This window comes from Nilaparvata lugens, chromosome 9 (genome assembly GCF_014356525.2).
Source record: "Nilaparvata lugens isolate BPH chromosome 9, ASM1435652v1, whole genome shotgun sequence".
Taxonomy (NCBI): Eukaryota; Metazoa; Arthropoda; class Insecta; order Hemiptera; family Delphacidae; genus Nilaparvata; species Nilaparvata lugens.
The window spans coordinates 17,127,281-17,151,292 of NC_052512.1; the positions used below are offsets into that span (position 1 = coordinate 17,127,281).

The following is a 24,012-nucleotide window of genomic DNA, read 5'->3' on the forward strand; positions in this document are numbered from 1 at the left end:
TATCTGTGTTATTTCCATCTGTAGATTCAATTATTATAATTTGGGTCAGAGAATAAAACAATCTTATGTATATGTTTTTCTGCTGGGTCTGTTGATTGAAGGTCTATAGTGGGGTCCACGTTATAATGGCAGTGTTTGATTAGGAATGGTAATGCTATCAATGTCTATCATCCAACAATAAAGTGGATAGCGCTCTCTTTCTAGCTTCACTCTGTTGAAAGATCGTCTTTCAAGAATGTAGAATTAATAATTAATTGACAAAATATTTCATCTTAGTTCTGAAAATTCATTATGAAATTATTGAAAAGTATAATTTTTCCTTAATAAAATATAATTTATTATTTTAAACGAGAATGAACAGTTAATATTACATCAATAAACCTGTATCAGCTACCGTCTAAAGAAGGTATTGACAAATCAGGATCGGCAACGTTGTTCTGCTATCTTTCTCCACTGCCATTATCACGCGGATCTCACTAAAGTATTCTTCTTTAGATATTAAAGTTCTAATCGGGATCGAGCCTACGCGTCATTTAAATTTTAAACGTGTCTCTGAATTATAATACGTTCATTATTGATTGTGTTGACTGTAAAAAGCTCCAAAATATTTTTAATTTAGTGTCGCTCGAGACTTGGATCGGATCTTCTCAGTGAGATATGTTTGGTTTTTTACTTTTTGCAGCAATTTTTGTGCTTGTGTTCGAATATGGGTGAGTGCTTTTTTTGATTGAAGATAAAATTTATTTAATATTTTTAATTTGGGGTTTAATTTTTTCAAATTAGGATCTACTTTTTGAAATTTAATACTTTCTAGCTTTTCTACAAGTTTTTAACACTTCCTTTTACTTCCCTTGCCCTATTGCCATAGGTAAGGAAAGGTCCAATGAGTCCAAAAAAGTGGTTTTTGGGTATTGGTCTGTATGTGTGTGTGTGTGTGTGTGTGTGTGGTGTGTGTGTGTGTGTGTGTGTGTGTTGTGTGTGTGTGTGTGTGTGTGTGTGTTGTGTGTGTGTGTGTGTGTGTGTGTGTGTGTGGTGTGTGTGTGTGTGTGTGTGTGTGTGTGTGTGTGTGTGTGTGTGTGTGTGTGTGTGTGTGTGTGTGTGTGTGTGTGTGTGTGTGTATGAGTGTCAGTGTACACGTATCTCATCTCCCAATTAACGGAATTACTTGAAATTTGGAACTTAAGGTCCTTACACTATAAGGATCCGACACGTACAATTTCGATCAAATGCAATTCAAGATGGTGGCTAAAATGGCGAAAATGTTGTCAAAAACAGGGGTTCTCGCGATTTTCTCGAAAATGGCTTCAACGATTTTGATCAAATGTATACCTAAAATAGTCATTGATAAACTATATCAACTGCTACAAGTCTCATTATCTGTGAACATTTCAGGAGCTCCACCCCATCTATGCAAAGTTTGATTTTAGATCTCCAATTATCAGGTTTCAGATATAATTCAAACCAAAAATTCCGAGTGGAAAAGATTGAGCATGAAAATCTCTACTTATTATGTGCAGTAACATTTTCACCTAAAATTGAAAATAAGCTCGAAATACGATAAAATGTGATTATTCAATTGGCAACTGTTGATTCTATTAAATGATTCACTTTTAAGAGATAGCAGATCACGTGTGTATCCAGCATTATTGTCCTGTCACCAGCTAGCTCAAATCTTTGAATAGTAGACTAGAGATGCGCGGGAACACTAGCGTCAGGTGATCAATTTTCATAACGGCAAGGAAAGTTGTGTGAGTGCGGCACACCAGATTTTTTTTGAGATGGACCATAATAATTCATAGGTCATGTATCCGTTTTGACGAGGTCGCAATAACCATGTTAGACTTTAGATTATTTTTAGATTATTGTTGTGTGTTATTTTACAATTTTGATGATACGATTGGTGGAACAGAGATTAGTATGCCTATCAATTGACGACTAGAGATAAAATCCAGCAGCAATAACCGATACTTCCACATTGAAAAGTAACGTGGCACTGACTGACTCCTCCCAACACCTCTACAGGGTGTTTCTGAACTCCCTACCTATACTCTATGGCATTGTTCCTAGGTGAGAAATATATCAAAATATGGATGGAAATAGATTAGAAGCTGCAATTGTTCAAATGTTAATTGATAAATAATAATTATTAAACAAAAATCATAATTTAATGCTGTAAATCACCCCGAAGATTTCTGCTACTGCAAATATTGACAACAGGGAAAAAGCTAGATGAATCTTCTGGACTGACAAATAATATTTGTACAGTATTAGTCCAGTCACTATATACATTGTTGCATGCAATTTACATTGTAGTTCTGACTTTTTAATATATTATTTGGGTACATAAGAGAAGTCCAGAGCCAATTTCTTCATGCAAAATATCCTTGTGCTATATACAGGTGGCCCAAAAACCTCGTATTTTCGACTCATTTTCCAGTTCTCAGCTATTTCTGCCAAATCCCGTGATCGGACAGAAAGATTTAATCCCACCTTTTTTTTAGATTATAAAATTCAGAATAGAATGAGATCATTCGAAACTCTCTATCTCTGATGTGTACTGAGTTATGATTTTTCAAAAATGAGTGAAATTTGGAGAAAAAATCAATTTTGATGAATTTTAGTTTTTGATCAACAATATCTTCCGCTTGTTACCATTCAGATGTATATTTCAAATCCCTCTGGGCATATTTTTTTGCTCTACAATCTGAGATCAGGTAGAGCGCTCTATCTCATATAGATTTCCAGGTACACCTGACAACAATGCTCCATGTATTGTGAAAAACACCTAATTTTCAGCTTCAACCATCATCACCAACCACATTGTACTCACATTGATATTTCGCACAATGAAATAAGTTCATGTGATTATGTACTATGAGAATCACCCGTTAGATGCTCTTCATTTCAGTATTTCCTAGTGGAAAGGCGCGCTTAAGGACACCTCAAGGATCAAAATTTCAAACACTTATAACTTTTGACACAATGCTCAGATTTCATCGTACTACACTTCATTCTTCTCGGCACGTCAAGGCGGTCCAAAATCATTCATCATAAGTCAAATTTAGTCGAAAAATGGAAAATTTATTGTTGAGTGTTCTTAAGCTCATATTCCAATACACAAAAAATGGCTAATTTCTATATTCGAAGCTGCATGTCTTGTGAAATACTTTTGATAAAATTTCCAAATCTAGTGAAGATGTGAAAATTGTCCTCGCGGTACGAGGGCGGTACGAGGGAGGAGCGTGCTCGGTGCTGGTTGGAAGCGCGAATATGTGTACGCAGCTTAATAGAATCAACAGTTGCCAACAGTTTGCAATTGAAATAATAACATTTTCTCTAATTTCGAGCTTATTTCAAATTTGAGGTGAAAATGTTACTGAACATTAATTGTAGAGATTTTTATGCTCAATCTTTTCCACTTGGAATTTTTTGTTTTAATTTTGTTTGAATCTAAAATCAAACTTTGCATTGATGCATTGATTAACCTTAAGTTACAAATTTCAAGTCATTCCGTTAAGTGGGAGATGAGATATCGTGTACACACAGACGCACATACACTCATACACACACACACACACACACACACACACACACACACACACACACACACACACACACCACACACACACACACATACACACACACACACATAAATACAGACCAATACCCAAAAACCACTTTTGGACTCAAAATAAAAATTGTATTTTGTAGAATAATTTGTATAATTGTCGTCGTCTTCTTACAGGGGTAGGCATTAATACCTGTTCCGCCTTCAAACATTCTCCCATCTTTTTCTTGGTCTGCCAATACTTCTCCTCCCTTCTGGCTTGTAAGCAATGGCTTACATTTGTATAATTGTATATTGTGAAATCATTTGTATTTGTTAGTAGGGATAGTAAGTATTCGATTTATGTCAATAATGTGATTGTAAACCCACAGAGATATGTAAAGATAGATTAAACTATTGCTATTGGATATCAATTCTTCTGTGAATTTTGTTGTATACTATTATGCCTGGATATAATAATTGAGTTAATGAACAAAGTTGAATGAATTATCATTATTCCAGCAATTTATCCTCTCAATAACCTATTAATTCATTATTAATATGAATTATTATCACTCTCTTTATAAGGCTATTTTGAAATTATTAGAACATGATATTAATGTTCAATACCATACCCTTTATATTTTTTCTCTTCCAAAACACGACTAATTCCAACTCATCTAAAGCCATTATTCCTAAATAAAAAAAGATGAGTTAAAACAAGTCTTAAAAAAAAAAGAATAGAAAAGGGTAGGATACTTGATGATGTGTTTTAATTTAAATTGATGGATATTATTACGAACAAAAACTAAATGATAGTAGAATATATTCCCTTTGATAGATATTATTGAACTATCGATTATCATTACGGTGTATCGTTAGTTATAGATGCACAAATAGCAAACGCATTAAATTCAGAAGTTTCTTAAAAAGAAGACAATATTCGACTTTCATATTTTTATTTTACATTTAGAAGGTACTATTCAATTCTCTCATCTATTAATGAAATACATTTGATCATTAAAATTTCTCGTAGGGAATACAGACACAGAAAGTAAGTACAGTGAAATATATTGCCAAGCTAGGCATTATACTTGAAACTTCTAGAACTAAAGTTAAAATTAGTCTATCAGTCTACAGCTGATAGTTAATTGGGAGTCTACCCAAGTGAATTCAATTTGCTCGGCCTGAAGCTGAGCTCGACTGCGACGTTGCCAAGTTGTGCACTCCAGCCTTTATCTAAAGTGAGCCATGCCTAGAGTATTGGTAGGGAGCTCGTAAACACTCTGTATATAGATTATAGTAATTATAGTATGTAATTAAATTAAAGTATAGTTAGTAAAAAGATCGTTGGCATAACTACTACAATAGTCTCCTCCACCTTCACTTTCAAGGTTCGCTTAAGGTAGCTTACTTATTCGATAAACGTTTTTTATATTATTCTATTCTATTTCACAACCACTCAGAAGGTGAAATTATTATTCTAAACATATTCAAGGCTGTGTAATGATGTTTCGGGAGTGGTCGGACCAACAAAGATCAAGGAAGGATTCATGGAAAGACGTATCAGCGAAAATGATGATGTTCTAGAGATAGGGCGTTTGCCTACAGTGACATTCCACGGAGATTACACGTGAGTTTGTAAAAAAATTACTGTTTTTTTATGATTCATGGTTGACACCAATGTATCTGGGATAGCTGTATTGTTGATTGATTGGAACAGAAATTTCCTAAAAATATAAATTCTTGAGAAAGTGAAAAAATTAGACACAGATGTTATCAATACTGGTGTTTAGCCCCGAAACCATGATCCTTTTGTGAAACAAAATTATTATTGCTTATTTTTTCATTATTGAGAAATACCCCAATATCTCTTCAAAAACAATCAATTTCCTAAGAAAGTTAGTCGATTCACCAAAAATAACTTTTTCGCCACACTGCACAGAATGCAGCTGTTTTCCAGTCCCTACGTAGATCTGAAAGACATTGTTTGCAGACGACTCTCGTCTGACGTCAGAACAGGTTTCTTTCCGGCCTAGGCCGGAAAGAGTACCCTTTCCAGCCGCTAACATAGAACTAAGAAAGGTGATCAAAAAACTTTTCATTATTTGTGTTCATTATTCAATAATTGAAACATTCATAATAATATCATCTTATTGTCATTTGAAAGAATAAAAAAGTATAAACTCAATCTCCCACATAATTGAACATCATCTTTAAGGTTATTTAGACAGATCAGAATAAAAAATAAAAATACTTTCCTGATATTCAGATTACCTTAGATTTGCTAGAGCTATCACCTTCCACTTCTGCTTTCGGAAGTGCTTAGTAAACAACTATTCTTATTGTTTATTTTTGTGTGTGGCGAAAAATAGCGTTCGCACCACGGGCAAAAATGTTTTTCCGGCTCTCAATCTTTCCTAGTCCTTGGCCTACGGCCTCGGACTTGAAAACCGATTTCGAGCCGGAAAAATCTCATTTTCTGCTCTAGGGGCGAAATATACTATTAGTTCAGTTATACTGCTAACTTTCACTGAATGTGGTCTGTGAGAATATGGCAACAATGTTCATCTATTCTTGTGTTCCAAGATGTGAGGAGTTTGCTCATGAGGATGACTATAACGACAAATACTTGACATATGTAACTTTGATACCTGGAAGCAATAATCAAACAGAAAAATTGGAAGCTGGAAAAATTTTGGATTATTTTTTTCACATCCTAAGAAAGGAGATATGGAGCTGTCACCATGTAGATGATTCCGTAGAGGTAGGCAAAAACATGTTTCTATCCAGACTTGTAATCTACAGATGAGCCTAAACTTTCATCCGAGTTCGGTTTATTATTGAACGAGCGTTAGCGAAGTTCTCACTTTCACATACTGGAGCCCAAAGTCGTTTTCCGTATGTTTGTATGTTCGACAAGAATTGAAGAGAGAATTGATCAATCAGCTTCAAATTTTGAACCCGAATTCTTCGAACCGTTTTACAGGTCAAGTTCGTTGGACAACAAAATTGACTCACTCCTTCGTCCTTTTTCAGGATATAAAAATAACATTGAAAGTGTATAAGAAAAAAATTTGCTTTGATTTATCATTTATCAGTCAGCTGGAATTATTTGCATGCTATTTCTGTATTTTTTTCATTCATTTAAAAAAGATGATGCTATTATTTGGCAGTTGTCACACGGACTGTCAGACAGAAAGTTTTTTCGATTTCAAATAAATTATATGTTTATAATTTATTGTAATGACTTCCTGCTTGTAATAATTATGATTCAATCTATCATTGACATTTGTAATGCAATTGATGTTCTCAATTAGCTGCTGCAATAAAGTATTTTGACTTTGACTTTGACTTTGATTGGTTCCCATGGAACCCACTGCTGTAATATCATACTTTTAGAAGATATATTTTTAGCTGTTTCCATGATAATTCTCGCCAACTCTGTATACTTACAAGTTGCGGATCTCTGAGATCAATACACCAGTTCATGAGCGAGTTCTCCAACCCAGGGGGTCTCTAGTCACTACTAGCAGGAAACCCATGCTCCGCAAGGGTCTATTTTAAAACTTGAGAAACTAAAAGTGAAAATGAAATGAAACTTGAAAATGAGATCCTGAAGAATTGATAATAGGTCTATCACCATCTCCGGTTAATTTAGAATCTATATGAAAAATTACAAGTTAATCAGTCCAGTAGTTCAGACGTGATGATGCGACCAACATAGTTTTCCTATCCCGTACGTGTATAAGCCAGTTCTCTACTTTATTGTAGTACTAGCGGTCAGGCTCGCTTCGCTCGCCATATCCGTCTAGCCGTCTGGCCCCCCGACTGGATCGTCCAAAAATGAGATCAGCGGGCTCGCTTCACTCGCCTGCATTTTTCATTTGAGCATGCTTCATTCCATCAGAAACGTCAAAGTACTGAGAAAAACGCTGATTTTGGACATATCTTTGATGAAAGATTAAAGTCACCTCAACACAACATTTTTAGACCCTAGCTTAACCTCTGTACCAAATTTAAACATTTTCTGTCTATTACTTGATGAAAGAACTGAGAAAACGCAAAAAACCGTAATTTTGAGCGTATCTTTGACGTTATTGCAAATTTCTTCTAACACAACATTATTACACCCTAGCTGATCTTCTGTACTAAATTTGAACAATTTCTGTTCTTTTGTTCTCGATAAATCTGAGAAAAATAAAAAAAACCGCTGGAAAAACGCCAATTTTTGGCGTATCTTTGACGTTATTGCAAATTCCTTCTAACACAACATTATTACATCCTAGCTGAGCTTCTGTACTGAATTTTAACATTTTCTGTTCAATTGTTCTCGATAAAGCTGAGAAAACGCTAAAAAGCGCTGGAAAAACGCAGATGTTGGGCGTATCTTTGGAAATTTTTCCAAATCCGTTCTTAGTGCGCCTCTAAAGGGCCAACTGAACATACCCACCAAATTTGAACGTTTTTGGTCCGGTAGATTTTTAGTTATGCGAGTGAGTGGGTGAGTCAGTCAGTCAGTCAGTCAGTGAGTGAGTGAGTGCCATTTCGCTTATATATATAGAAGATAGATTAGTGAAGGCGTTGGCTCACATTGATCAGACATGAGAGGCAGAGAATTTAACTTTGGATTATTATTGTTAGGGAATCTTCAGTGAATATTATCATGCATATGGCTATTTTAGCAGAGAGATCATGAAAGGGTTAGTTGCCTTGTCGTGAAAACCAATGTCATTAGCTATAAGTGAACAAACACACAGCTTATACATTGAAACTTGTTGAATTCAAACTTAAAAATCTGATGTGGCGCACTCACACAACTTTCCTTGCCGTTATGAAAATTTATCACCAGACGCTAGTGTTCACGCGCATCTCAAGTCCACTACTATTCAAAGATTCAAGCCAGCTGGTGACAGGACGATAACGCTGGAGACACACGAACTCTGCTATCTCTTCATAGTGAATGATTTAATACAATCAACAGTTGCCAACAGTTTGCAATTGAAATAATAACATTTTATCAAATTTCGAGCTTATTTCAACTTTTAGGTGAAAATGTTACAAGACATTAATTGTAGAGATTTTCATGCTCAATCTTTTCCATTTGGAATATTCCGTTCAAATTGTATCTGAAGCCTGATAATTGGGAATCTAAAATCAAACTTTGCATAGATGGGGCGCAGCTCCTGGATTTTTACAGATATGAAACTTGTGGCAGTTGATAGAGCTTATTAATGACTGTTTTAGGTATGAATTTGATCAAAATCGTTGGAGCCGTTCTCGAGAAAATCGCGAAAAACCCTGTTTTTGACAACATTTTCGCCATATAGTTCGTGTCGGATCCTTTATATTGTAAGGACCTTAAGTTCCGAATTTCAAGTCATTCCGTTAATTGGGAGATGAGATATCGTGTACACAGACACACATACACTCATACACACACACAGACCAATACCCAAAAACCACTTCTTTTAACTCAGGGAACCTTGAAACGTTTAGAAATTTAGAAATTGGGGTATCTTAATTTTTTTCGGAAAGCAATACTTCCCTTACCTATGGTAATAGGGCAAGGAAAGTAAAAATTTCACACAATTCCACTCCCGAATAATATTTTTCTCATTACAAAGTCCCAAATCTAGCTCCCAAACAGCCTCAGCTGATTTTTTTTCAATGAGAAGGTGTAACAGATGGAACCATTTTCCCAAGAAAAAATGAATGGTAGAAATCAAATTGATATTTTAACCCGTATCAGTTTGTTATGGTGTAAAAGTTGTAAATTATGTTCTATATTAATCAACTGAAATCATTTGTGTCTGTGCATGAAGGTCTGCCTGTGTGATAGCTTCCAAATAGATATGATGGAAAAACTTTTGTGATTGCATGTAATGAATTTTTCAGCTGACTAAATAATGATAAATAACAACATTTTTTAATGCACTTTCAATGTTATCTGTTATATCCTGAAAAAGGACAAAGGAGTGAGTCAATTTTGTTGTCCAACGAACTTCACCTGTGAAAAGGATCGAAGAATACATGTTCGAAGTTTGAAGCTGATGATCGATTCTTTCTAAAGTTATTGTAGAACATACAAACAGACAGACAACGACTTTGGCCATCAGAAAGTTCAAAGTGAGACCTCGCTATCGCTCGTTCTAAATGATTACAGTATTTTTATTCTTTCCCATAAGCAACAATAACCGTTCCTCATGTCTGTTCAACTGTACCTATAGTGAGGTCCACGTTATAATGGCAGTGTTCAATTATCAATGGTATTGATATCCTTCTCTATCATTCAACAAAGCAGATAGAGCTATCTCTTTCTCGCTTTTCTCTGTTGCCAGATCGTCTTTTAACAATGTAGAGTTAATATCATTAATAAACAAAAAAATTCATCTTGATCGTTATAGAATTATTGAAAAATATGATTTCCTGCTTTATATAGTAGGCCTATAATAAATTATTTTAACAAAATGTTTCATCTTGATTATAAAATTATTGAAAAATATAATTTATTGTTTAATAAAATAAGAATGATTATTTTGAACGTGAATGAACAGTTAATATTACTTCAATAAACCTGTATCAGTTTTGCTTGTAATAATCTGGATTTTTTTAGGCTCAAACATTTTGATTTCAGTCTCCAGCCGTCTACAGAATAGTAAATGAGTTCATAGGCATAAGACAGATCGGTGTTATCAGATATACGCCAAATATTGTAGTGAAAACTAAATACTATCTGGGAGAGAGGAGACAAACCGCTTGGTTGAGAGAAGTAGCTTTCTACAAAACTTCTACCTCAGGATCAGCACTCGAACCGTGTAGTGGTAAGTATAGCGATAGAGAAAAAATCTGGTGTGGTACACTCACACAACTTTCCTTGCTCATTAATCTATAAGCCTCATTCTTAAAAGAGGATAGTTTCGGGGAAAAACATTATGCCGATTGGTGGCTGAATAATAATTAAAACTATGATTGTTATTGTTCTCAGAGTGCATTTTCCTTTGTTTGAATTATGGAATTTGAGGATTTTTTAAAAGTTGTCAAAACAGCTGTTCTACAAATAAAATATCGACATGTGTTCTTTTGAATAAACTGCTCTACCTACCTACCTCACACAAGAGAAGGAGGTTACAAAGAAAATTTCTAAGGGATGGGGTGGACCACCTGTTAGTTTCTCAGGGAGGAGACTCATGCCAGTTAATAGTGCTGATAAATTATACAGGGTATGAATTTGAAAAAAATCGGTCAAGTCATTTTTGAGAAAATCGTGATAGAAATTAAACAAAATTCATTCTCCTCAGGAATATTACGGAGCTCCTGCAATTTTCCCAGAAATAAGACTCATGTCAGTAATTGATAGGGCTTATAAATAGCTATCTAGGGTATAAATTTGAAGAAAATCGTTAGAGCCGTTTGCGAGAAAACATGGTTTTTTAGCCATTATCCTCCATTTTCCCGCCATTTTGAATTGAATTTTATTGAATTTCTTATTGTCGGATCCTCATGGTATAAGGACCTTAAGTTTAAAATTTCAAGCCAATCAGGTAATTAGGAATGGAGTTATCGTGTTCACAGACATACACACATTCACACTTACACACAGACCAACACCCAAAAATCATGTTTTTGGACTCAGGGGACCTTGAAACGTATAGAAAACATGAAATTGGGGTACCTTAAATTTTTTTGGAAAGCAATACTTTCCTTACCTATGGTAATAGGGCAAGGAAAGTAAAAAGGTAATTGGCTTCTACTCACATTTGTGGAGCGCTCTCGGAAACTATAGTGAGGTCCACATTGTAATGGCAGTGTAGAAAGATAGGACAACAACGTTGCCGATCCTCTGTCTTGTCAATGCCTTCTATAGACGGTAGCTGATACAGGTTTATTGATGTAATAGTAACTTTTCATTTTCGTTTAAAATAATCATTCATATTTTATTAAACAAGAAATTATATTTTTCAATAATTTCATAATGAAGATGAAACATTTTGTTAATTGATTATTAATTCTACATTGTTGTAAGACGATCTGGCAATAGAGCAAAGCGAGAAAGAGATAGTGCTATCAGCTTTGATGAATGATAGACAATACCATTGCTAATCAAACACTGCCATTATAACGTGGACCCCACGATAGGCCTCTCCGTAACACTGCTTGACACTTCTGTTGTGGAATTTTCAGCTTAGTGAGTAGTATGGGTACTATACTAAACGGAAGTGTCAACCAGTGTTGAGGAAGGGCCTAGTATCCGAAAGCGCTACACAAATGTGAGTAGAAGCCAATAGCTTTTATTTATAAATACCTGACTGCTATGTCGTAATTTCATATACAAAAGTGATTATTTACAAGCAGTTCGAAATGGAATGAAATATTGAGGAGTACTCTAAGCATCATACATTTCACCAGAATAATACTTCCCCATGAAAGTGCTTCATATTGCATGAATTGCAATAGATAATAGAAGTATAATTATCCTTATAAAACTGTATTATGAATTCATTTGTTATTTACGAATGTACCGGTATGTATGTAAAATTATTTTCTCCACACTGCACAGAAAGCAGCTGTTTTCCAGTCCCTACGTAGATCTGAAAGACATTGTTTGCAGACGACTCTCCTCTGACGTCAGAACAGGTTTCTTTCCGACCTAGGCCGGAAAGAGTACCCTTTCCAGCCGCTAACATGGAACTAAGAAAGTTGATCAAAAAGCAGCTGATCAAAAAACTTTTCATTATTTGTGTTCATTATTCAATAATTTAAACATTTATAATAATATCATCTTATTGTCATTTGAAAGAATAAAAAAGTATAAACTCAACCTCCAAGATAATTGAACATCATCTTCAAGGTTATTTAGACAAATCAGAATAAAAATAGAAATACTTGGACAATTTCCTGATATTCATATTACAGATTTGCTCAGCTCAGATTTGCTAGAGCTATCACCTTCCACTTCTGCTTTTGGAAGTGCTTAGTAAACAACTATTCTTATATATATATATATTATATATATATATATATATATTATATATATATATATATATATATATATATATATATAATATATATATATATATTATATATATATATATATATATTGTTTATTTTTGTGTGTGGCGAAAAATAGCGTTCGCACCACGGGCAAAAAATTTTTTCCGGCTCCTAATTTTTTCTAGTCTAACATCTAAACATCTGAACATATCACCATATAAACAGAAGTTGCTCGTTTAATAGTACAGGATAGAATTTATACGGACGGCAAAATATCGTGCGAACAAAAATCGGCCTACGGCCTCGGACTTGAAAAGCGATTTCGAGCCGGAAAAATCTCATTTTCTGCTCTAGGTGCGAAATATACTATTGCAGGCTACGGCTACCTACAGACACATCGATTTTTTTCGCACGATATTTTGCCGTCCGTATATCCTGTACTATTAAATGAGCAACTTCTGTTAATATGGTGATATGTTCAGATGTTTAGATGTTTAGATGTTGAGATGTTTGTATTTCACGGGATCTCGAAAACAACTCTAACGATTCTCACGAAATTCAGAACATAGTAGGTTTATAATATAAAGATTCGATTGCACTAGGTCTCATCCCTGGGAAAACTCGCTGAAGGACATTAAAAGGATAAATGTTATTCATCCTTGGAAAAACAGCTGATAATAATTATTTCGTCGTCAGTTGGTGATGGAAGTGAGTTTGCGAGTTCATGTGTTTGGGACTGTGTCAAAATTATGACTCATCTGTTGAACTTTTGTAATCATTCAATCAGGTACTTAGTGCCGCTTGCAAAAGAGCCGGATTATTTTCAATCCTGATTAATTCCAGTGGATCCATCTTTTTGAAATGGTCTTCTCTGATTTGGTTCACGTGAAGTTAATCAGGATTAAAATTTAACCGGCTTTTGTGCAACTGGGCATTTGTGAGGGGAATTTTTGCATTCTTCTGGGAATTAATCTCAATTTACTGTGATTAGATGGAACATTTCTGTATTAATGTTATTATAATATTACTTCTTCCGTAATAAATTTGTTATGCTTTTGTACTCCAGAATGAAGCTCGGTCCCCGATATTTGGATTGAACAGATGATTTCAAACAGATGATGTTAGTCTTGTTCCGTTTAATCTCATAGAATTCATAAGGACGACAAAATATCGTACGAACAAAAATCGATGTGTGTGTGTGCGGGGCTTAAGGACGGCAAAAAATCGTACGTTCAAAATCGATGTTTGTGAAACTGGACTTAACCTAGCTCCGCAGTGCAGGCTGGATGCTTGGCTGAATCGGACTAGGCGCTGAGACAGCAAATAATAGCAGCGTTGGTGGGAATGCGAGCGGCCGCAGTAACATCTTCCACCCAGCAATGGTCGGCGTAGTTCCGCCTAGCGGACAGACGAAAGATCAATCCAGTCAGTTATTTGATCCCTCCAGCCAGGCTCAGCCAAGCAGCCGAGACAATAGAACAATGGAGTGACGGTCTTATTCGCGTTCATCAGCAGTTTTCTTTCTCACGGCTATTTTGATTTTTGTGCTACCTATAATCAATAAAAACTCCAGTCACCAGTAAAAAGTTTCCAGAAACGTGGTGTACTACCATATTAATGACTTTTCATTATGATTTTTAATTATTTAAAAACATTGTTGACATTCTGAGCCTTCAGGCTAAACTTGGGGTCGCTGAGAACGAATCTGCAATCAGAATTCCTCTATCACGAAAAATAACGAAAAAAAACCCAGCTTTTGATCTTCCGGCAACCGTTAATAGTCATCCTGCAATGCGGTCGAAACACTTCCAAGCCAGACACCCATCTCAAATGACAACAACGCCAAGCTATGAGAAACCATTCTGCACTGCGGCGCTAGGTTTAGGGCCGAGCCACATGAAGCGTTTTCCAGACGAGACGACAGGGCAGGAACCTCCCTGATTGGCTGATTCCCGGATCAATGACTTGAGTACTGAAAAGCCTTGTTGTTTCAGTCTGTTCCATTAATCGTTCCTTCCCCAATCAAGTTAGAATTATATTGTATATATCAATTTATAAATGAAAAAATGAATAATTGTATTTTACAGACATGACTATTCTATAAGGAATTAAATCTTACATAATTTCCTACAATATTGATCCCACAACTGTTTTTATATCTCTTTCACTTTTCGAGATATCCGCTCTAAAAGATGTGGCATTTTTGAAAAACACATTTTCCTTCAATTATTTGCTATTTTTGCTCTTATAACTTTTCGAATATCGATGGGAAAAATCCATGCTGATCATGAGGTTATAGAGCATTGAATTCTCTTAAATTTGATGTATGATTTCACAAGTTCACGCACATCCCCACGACTGTTACGGCAGCTTCAGTGTTGAGTGTGATATCTTCAGTTATGCAAAAATAGACCAATTGACAAAGTATTTTGGAGAGAATATTTGAACACAATTTTCGACTTGGCATTTTTGTTCAGACCAGTCAGGGGGTGAACATATCAAAAGTCCCCATCCCTATCCCTTGTGCTAAAGGGATGAGGGTGGTTTAAAAGTTGAATTTTTCAATGTTTTGCTTACACGCTCATATCTTTAATAACATGCGTTCAACCGACATGACTAACTATCCAAAAATGAAACTTAATGAATTTCCTACAATACTTGTTCCGTGGTGATTTGTGATATCTCCAACAGTTTTCGAGCTATACGCTCTTAAAAGTGTAAAATTGTTTAAATAACAGCTTTCAATCCTATTTTTTATGTTTCAGGGTCTACAGCTCTCCAACAATGCATCGTAGAAATTAATGCTCACGGTAGATTTGTAAAGCTTTGTTTTCTCTTCAATTTTATTGTATTTTTCCACTATTCCAAGTTTTCCTTTTATTGTTATAGCAGATTCAATGTGGGGGGGGTGAAATTTTTAACTCTGCAACAAGTATCAACTTAGCAGTTCCACACCTTCAATAGATGGGCTAGAGATGCATAGCATATGCTATGTTTACCTCCCAACTAGTCTTCATTCAGCTACAAAGTCAAAAAATCTGGTGTGGCGTACTCACACAACTTTCCTTGCCGTTATGAAAATTGATCACCTGACGCTACGGTGGTGTTCCCGCGCATCTCAAGTCTACTATTCAATGATTAGAGCCAGCTGGTGACAGGTAATAACGCTGGAGACACACGAGGTCTGCTATCTCTTCATAGTGAATCATATAATCAACAGTTGCCAATAGTTTGCAATTGGATAATCACATTTTCTCGATTTTCAAGTTTATTTTTAATTTTAGGTGAAAATGTTACTGAACATTAATTGTAGAGATTCTCATGCTCAATCTATTCCACTCGAAATTTTTTGTTTAAATTGTATCTGAAGCTTGATAATTAAGAATCTAAAATCAAACTTTGCATAGATGGGGCGGAACTGCTGAAATTTTTACAGATATGGGACTTGTGGCAGTTGATAGAGCTTATCGATGACTATTTCAGGTATAACTTTAATCAAAATCGTTGGAGCCGTTTTCGAGAAAATCGCGAAATACCCTGTTTTTGACAACATTTTCGCCATTTTAGCCGCCATCTTGAATTGCATTTGATCGAAATTGTTCGTGTCGGATCCTTATAGTGAAAGGACCTTACGATCCAAATCTCAAGTCATTCCGTTAATTGGGAGATGAGATGATGAGATATCGTGTACACAGACGCACATACACAGACGCACATACACCCATATACACACACAACACACACACACACACACACACACACACACACACACACACCACACACACACACACACCACACCACACACCACACACACACACACACACAACACACACACACACACACACACACACACGCACACACACACACACCACACACCCACACACACACACACACACACACACACACACACACACACACACACACACCACACACCCACACACACAACACACACACACACACACACCACACAACACACACACACACACACAGGGGACCTTGAAACGTATAAAAATTTAGAAATTGGGGTAACTTAATTTTTTCGGAAAGCAATAGTTTCCTTACCTTTTACGGCAAGGAAAGTAAAAATCGTATACTAGATGTTCCAGACTCAAAATTTCATTGTCAAGTGATGAATTATTACAAAATTGAAATTTCACCCCCCACATTGAATCTGCTATAAGAATAGAAGGAATACATTAAGTAGTGGAATAATACATCAAATTGAATAGGAAACAAAGCTCTACAAATCTACCGTGAGCATTCATTTTTACGATGCATTGTTGGAGAGTTGTAGGCCCTGTAACATTAAAAAATAGGACTAAAAGCTGTTATTTTAACAATTTTACCCTTTTAAGAGCGTATATCTCGAAAACTGTTGGAGATATCACAAATCACCACAGAACAAATATTGTAGGAAATTTATCAAGCTTTATAAATTTATCAAATTTATTAGTCATGTCGGTTGAACGCATGTTATTATATTCAAGATATGAGCGTGTAAGCAAAACATTGAAAAATTCAACTTTTAAACCACCCTCATCCCTTTAGCACAATGGATAGGGATGGGGAATTTTGATATGTACACCCCCTAAATGGTCCCAACAAAGCTGCAAAGTCAGAAATTGTGTTCAAAACATTCTCTCCAAATTCCTTTTCAATTGATCTATTTTTGCATAACTGAAGATATCACACTCAACACTGAAGCTGCTGCAACAGTCGTGGGGATGTGCGTAAACTTGTGAAATTATACATCAAATCGAAGAGAATTTGATGCTTCATAAGCTCATGATCAGCATGGATTTTTCCTATTATTGTTTTTTCACATTGGACCTAAGTATCTAATGTTTGCTTGTTTGGACACGGAAAGTAAGTACTGAGAAAACGCAGAAATTTTGGGCATATCATTGAAGTTATTTCAAATTCCTTCAAACACAACATTAGAATAGAATAGAATATAATTCTTTATTGTCATTAAACACACAGTGCATTAGACATAGTCGTCAGGAAACATAAAACATACAACAGTCACACAGACAAATACAAAATAAAGCATTTCACAGAAGTCAATATGGAGTCGGAACACACATCACAAGAAACTTCAACAAAAAATGAGTTCTGTACTGTAAGAACTGACTCGGACCTAAGGGTCCTTTAGATCTTAATTTGATGAATTGGAATGGACTCACCGTTTTTTTTTTCAAGCTTTTGTCCCTGGATAGCAATTTTCCGGTAGAACATCAGTCTTTTGTCCGTCAGCCTTTCACACGCATACACACTAAATACCGTTTATTCACTTCAATCAACCGCACACTCCAACCGATTGCGAGCGAGTCCGGAGAAGTCTAGGAGAAGAGTAAACGAAAACAGGGCGAGCTCCGTTCAAAGTTGCCGGGAGAGAGTCCCGTTACAATGAGAGATAAGATACTCCACCAAAGCTGTTGCGGTGAGGGGTAAGGACCTCGATTGACAAAGATAGAAAGTATAATCTCCACAAAACCAAATAAGCATAGAGCTAATTCGGAGAACATATTTCCGAGAGAAGAAATAAAAATAATTGAAAATATAAATTGACAGAAAACATTATTACATTTATAATAACACAGAATTGAAATGAAATATTTATTGTATTAAAGCTGCGTGAGTAGCTGGCTGGCACCTTATCTTATCAAAATTACTACTCGCTATCTGACAATTCGAGCTATGCCAGCCCGCTTATGAAATGTATTGTCACAATACATAAATGATACATAAATAGTTATAGCCTATGAATATATTTAAACATTGGAATGAATCATAAAAAAGAAAGGCTCTCCATACTCAAATCATGCCATTATTGGAGTGAATATAGTGGTTTAGCATACTCGAATCAGGCTCTCCATACTCGAATCATTATTACACCCTAGCTGAGCGTCTGTATTGAATTTGAACATTTTACATTTTCTGTTCAATTGTTCTCGATGAAACTGAGAAAACGCTGGAAAAACGCAGATTTTGGGCGTATATTTGGAAATTTTTCTAAAGGGCCAACTGAATATACCTACCAGATTTGAACGTTTTTGGTCCGGTATATTTTTAGTTCTGCGAGTGAGTGAGTGCCATTTTGCTTTCATATATATATATATATATTATTCACATTGAGAAAGAAATACTATTTTTCATATTGTGGATCTGATACCCTATTTATCAATTCAACTTCCATTGCTAAAGTTTGGCCCACGTTATAATGGAAGTGAAGAAAGGTAGGAGAACAACGTTGCCGATTCTCTGTCTTCTCAATGCCTTCTGTACACGATGGCTGATAAACGTTTATTGATCCTATTACATTAAGTGAGCAATTTCTGTATATTGTGAAGTGTTTTTATTGAATATGCCAGTGCAGTTGCTATTATCCCTAGCTTGCAAATAAATTTGCAAAAAGTTAAGGCCGTCCGGCTCGCAAATATACTGGGGCTCTGACCACATCTCTAGCTCAGTGATAGATGCATGAATACTTTCGATATAATGAAACACTATGGGTTTAGATAACTGATAATAAATTAATAATTCTTACCGCTGCTCTCTTGAAGATATTGAAGAATACCAGTAAGGAAATCGAAAAGATAGTCAGTGACTGATTATCAGTAACCGTATATTCAATCAAGAATAACGAAAATCAACTATTATTCTCCTAATTGAGTTTCAAAAACGCTTATCATGAATACAGGTGTACACTAATTAATCCTTTTGAAATTCCTTGAGACTTAGAACGCCATTTCTAGAAGTTCTCTGGATCCTTATATGATATATTGCAGACTTATTACTATAAATATCAATAATCATTTGCTGAATGAAGGATATTACTATCATCAAAGGATGATAGATATCGGTTGCTCTGAATAAGATCAATCTTGATTAATTCACTAATATTGTATATGCTGCAGAATAAAAATGCTTGGTACCATACAGCTCAAACTGTATATCACGAGATGAATCAGGAAAAGAATAAAAACTTTTTATATTTTCTATGCCGACAATAAACACAAATATATTCCCATAAAATATATGAATAAAAAATCTCTTATAAATATAAATCCATAAAAACAAATTCTTTACTATCTCAAATATCACAGGGATTGTTAGCATTCACAATATTGTGAGCTATAAAATATATATTTATTAATACTGATATGTGAAACTTCAGGTCGATTCAGAATTTAACAAATTGGAACCTGTTCAGTCTTTAGGTTCAATAGAATATACTTCAATTAATCAAGTTGTTAATAATCAATAAAATAATCATTTAAAAATCTGAGGGTATGGATTTTTGCCATGCACGGAAATAAGCTTCCCACATATATCAAATGTATTCATAGAGAGAGTTCTTATTAAATATATGATAGTGTTCAACACATTGTGAAATTTTTAAACTTGAATGAAAATTTGTATAGCACTTTTGAATAATTCCCCAATTCACTGATAAAGGCCTTCAGTCTAATGAGCTCATTCAAACTCAACACTCACTCAAATGACGTTTGCTGAAGTTCTTGTAGAATAATTAATTATCTCCAATGATTAATGAGTGGAGTCCTTCCGACTCCGCTGGGCTCGTGTATGGTCCAGATTGTTTGCAATTCTCTATCAGTATTAAGTATTCTGACGTTTTTTTTTTTTTTTTAATTAATAACGATTTGCCTCGGCTTGGCTGCAATTGGTAAAGCATGAGAGTTAAATTATATAAGTCTGGTCGTGGTTTTCTAGAATACAATTTCGCTAAAATCTTTATAGGCTCACTCAGGAGCTCTTGCAATTTATTGCTTGGACAATTTATAGAAATTTCTGGAAAGTATTATTCCCAGAGATCTAATTAACAGTACAGTATATGACTCTGAAAACCAGTTTAATCTATTACTGATAAAATTGGATGGTAACTCTCCCAATAATTTAATACTGATAATTAACAAATAGATATGAGATTTTTACTCTGTGGTATTGGGGAATAAAATAAATGGTACACCATAAAAAATTTGATACATTTATTGTACGAATAATATTTAAGTAAGATCAATATGGAAAATATATAGAGCAACAAAACATATACAACAAAATAAGAATAATATATCAAGATAAAAGATCACAGACTAGTACACTACTCTTTAGCTCTTTAGCACGAAACATTACCACGTGCTTCTTTAATTCATTGATAATATGCATTCATTTGTATGCAGCTTAGGTATCGACTTGCTGTTGCTTGTCGATTTAGGCAATCTCACTTTATATCTTATTCCAAAAATCATAGAATAATAAATCTATAAATCAAAGATTATAAATATATTATTTCCTGTAGTTTCTCAGTATATTCCTTAATAATATATAATATATCTCTCAGGGCATAAGGTTCGGCCTCTGATGGAAATGGATAAATCAATTTATCCAGTGAACAAGAGCTACATTTTATTATTACAACTTATTATATAAAATCAATGATTGGGTGAGCGTTAGTATTACAAGCTTAGAATTTAATATTCTTTTAATAGGTGTACCTTTGGATATGTAAATTGACTTATTCCTATCTGATAAAATATTTCTTATACCCTCTTAAGACTTGCGCAAGTTTTGTATTAATTTTTGATATTTATGACCTTTCCGACGAGCTAGCTTTTATATTTGTTTCACTCGAAGCACTGAGGGCGCCCTAACTTTATATATTTCGACTATTTATCACTCACGTGCTGAATTTTTATAAGCTTTTGGCAACAATCCGAATTTCCTGGTAGTCCTAGATTTTTGTTGGCCGAAGTCGCCTTCTCCAAGTGATTGGATAAATATTTAAATGACTTTTGCTTTAATGCAGCATCACTAAGTCTTATAGAAAATTAATAAATGGATTTAAACTTTAAGTCTTTAAAAAGTACAATATAATAAAGGGTTTTGTGCTCTTCAAATTTTAGTGTCCTTCCAAAGTGGTGTCTCACAGGCAAGTGGGCAGGTTCTACTTTTTCTTTCTACAATTTCCATTTCCGACTTGCAAATTTACATAAATTTAAATAATTCGTTACTATGCCATTTGAAGTTTCAAATAGTCCATGCCAATCTACTAAATTATAACCTATATCATATATATGATATTTTATATATTGTAGGAAATTCATTAAGTTTCATTTTTGGGTAGTTAGTCATGTCGGTTGAACGCATGTTATTATATTCAAGATATGAGCGTGTAAGCAAAACATTGGAGAATTCAACTTTTAAACCACCCTCATCCCTTTAGCACAATGGATAGGGATGCAAAGTCAGAAATTGTGTTCAAAACATTCTCTCCAAATTCCTTTTCAATTGATCTATTTTTGCATAACTGAAGATATCACACTCAACACTGAAGCTGCTGCAACAGTCGTGGGGATGTGCGTAAACTTGTGAAATTATACATCAAATCGAAGAGAATTTGATGCTCTATAAGCTCATGATCAGCATGGATTTTTCCCATCGATATTCAAAAAGTTATAAGAGCAAAAATAGCAAAAAATTTAATGAAAATGTGTTTTTTTTAAATGTCACATCTTTTAGAGCGGATATCTCGAAAAGTGAAAGAGATATAGAAAATGTTTTGAGGTCAATATTGTAGGAAAGTATGTGAGCTTTAATTTCTCATAGGATAGTCATATCTGTAAAATTCATTATTTCCGAGTTATATGCGAGAAACCAAAAAATGGTACCTTTGAACCACCCCCACCCCCTTAGAGCAGTGTGTAGGGGTGGGGACTTTTGATATGTTTACCTCCTCACTACCCTAAACAGAACCTCGGGGTCAAAAATTATCTTCCAAATTTTTACCCCTATAACACTTCGTTGACTGGGCTAATATACAAATTTAAATAATTATACTTTAATGGATACTTGTTTGTAATGCGGGTTGCCTACCCTACTCCTTCATGTCATCACGATTATAATGTGGGATGCATGTTATAATGGCAGTGTTTGATTAGCAATGGTATTGCTATTCTTGTTTATCATTCAACAAAGCGGATGACGCTATCTCTTTCTGGCTTTGCTCTGTTGCCAGATCGTCACTTAACAATGTAAAATGAATAATTTATTCCAACTTAATTATGAAAACTCATTACGAAATTATTGGAAAATATAATTTCTTGCTTAATAAAATATAATTGATTATTTTGAACGAGGATGAACAGTTAATATTACATTACATTATTAATCCTGTATTAGCTACCGTCTATAGAAGGCATTGACAAGACAGAGGATCGGCAACGTTGTTCTGCTATCTTACTCCACTGCCATTATAACGTGGACCTCAATATAGTTCCAAAATAGGAACAGAAAAAATGGTACAAAAACCCGCCTATCAGCGCTCCAGGTTTTGTCAACTACAATCAAGAAATTCCTGATTCGGAATTTGTAAACTAGGTTATGTTCATAGAATGCATGTAGTAGCTTCAGCACAGGGAGGTAATGTTCTCTTTTTCACAATAATTATTCTTTTTTGGATTATTATGACAGAAAATCTGGTGTGGTACACTCACACAACTTTCCTTGCTCATTGATCTATAAGCCTCATTCTCAAACGAGGATAATTTATGGGAATAACATTATGCCGATTGGCGGTTAAATAATTAAAACTACGATTATACTATTGTTATTGTTTTCAGAGTACATTTTCCTTTGTTAGAATTATGAAATTTGAGGATTTTTTAAAAGCTGTCGAAACAGCTGTTCTACAAATAAAATATCGACATGTGTTCTTTTGAATAAACTGCTCTACCTACCTAGGTACCTCACGCTCGAGAAGGAGGTTACAAAGTAAATTTCTCAGGGATGGGGTGGACCCCTGTTAGTTTCTCAGGGGGGAGACTCATGCCAGTTAATAGAGCTGATATATAACTATACAGGGTACGAATTTGAAAAAAAATCGTTCAAGTCATTATTGAGAAAATAGTGATAGAAATTTAACATAATTCATCCTTCTCAGGAATAATACGGAGCTCCTGCAATTTTCACAGAAATGAGACTCATGTCAGTTGATAGGGCTTATAAATAGCTACCTAAGTTGTGAATTTGAAGAAAATCGTTGGAGCCGTTTTCGAGAAAACCATGGTTTTTTAGCCATTATCCGCCATTTTGATTTGAATTTTATTGAATTCCTTATTGTCGGATTCTCATGGTATTGGGACCTTAAGTTTAAATTTCAAGTCAATCGGTTAGTTAGGAATGGAGTTATCGTGTTCACAGACATACACACATACGCACATACACACACACAGACCAACACCCAAAAATCATTTTTGGACTAAGGGGACCTTGAAACGTATAGAAAACATGAAATTAGGGTACCTTAAATTTTTTTGGAAAGCAATACTTTCCTAACCTATGGTCAAGGAAAGTAAAAATAGTGTATGTTACTTGGTCGTGAATGTCTCTTACAGGGCTCGAATGAAATTCTAGTCTCGGCTAACGCCTCGACTGGAAAAATCATTCTT

The 24,012-nt window shown here is 34.8% G+C and overlaps 1 protein-coding gene across 1 annotated transcript in view; it reads left to right on the forward strand.

Moving 5' to 3' along the window:
• Positions 1 to 617: 617 nt before the first annotated feature.
• LOC111062561 overlaps positions 618 to 24,012 on the forward strand; it is a 40,491-nt gene continuing 17,096 nt past the window's right edge. Inside the window, exons 1-4 of the mRNA XM_039435272.1 lie at positions 618 to 710; positions 5,046 to 5,180; positions 6,137 to 6,314; positions 10,185 to 10,371. Coding sequence (XP_039291206.1) covers positions 658 to 710; positions 5,046 to 5,180; positions 6,137 to 6,314; positions 10,185 to 10,371 — 553 coding nt within the window. The 5' untranslated portion in view covers positions 618 to 657. The remainder of the gene's footprint in view (positions 711 to 5,045; positions 5,181 to 6,136; positions 6,315 to 10,184; positions 10,372 to 24,012) is intronic.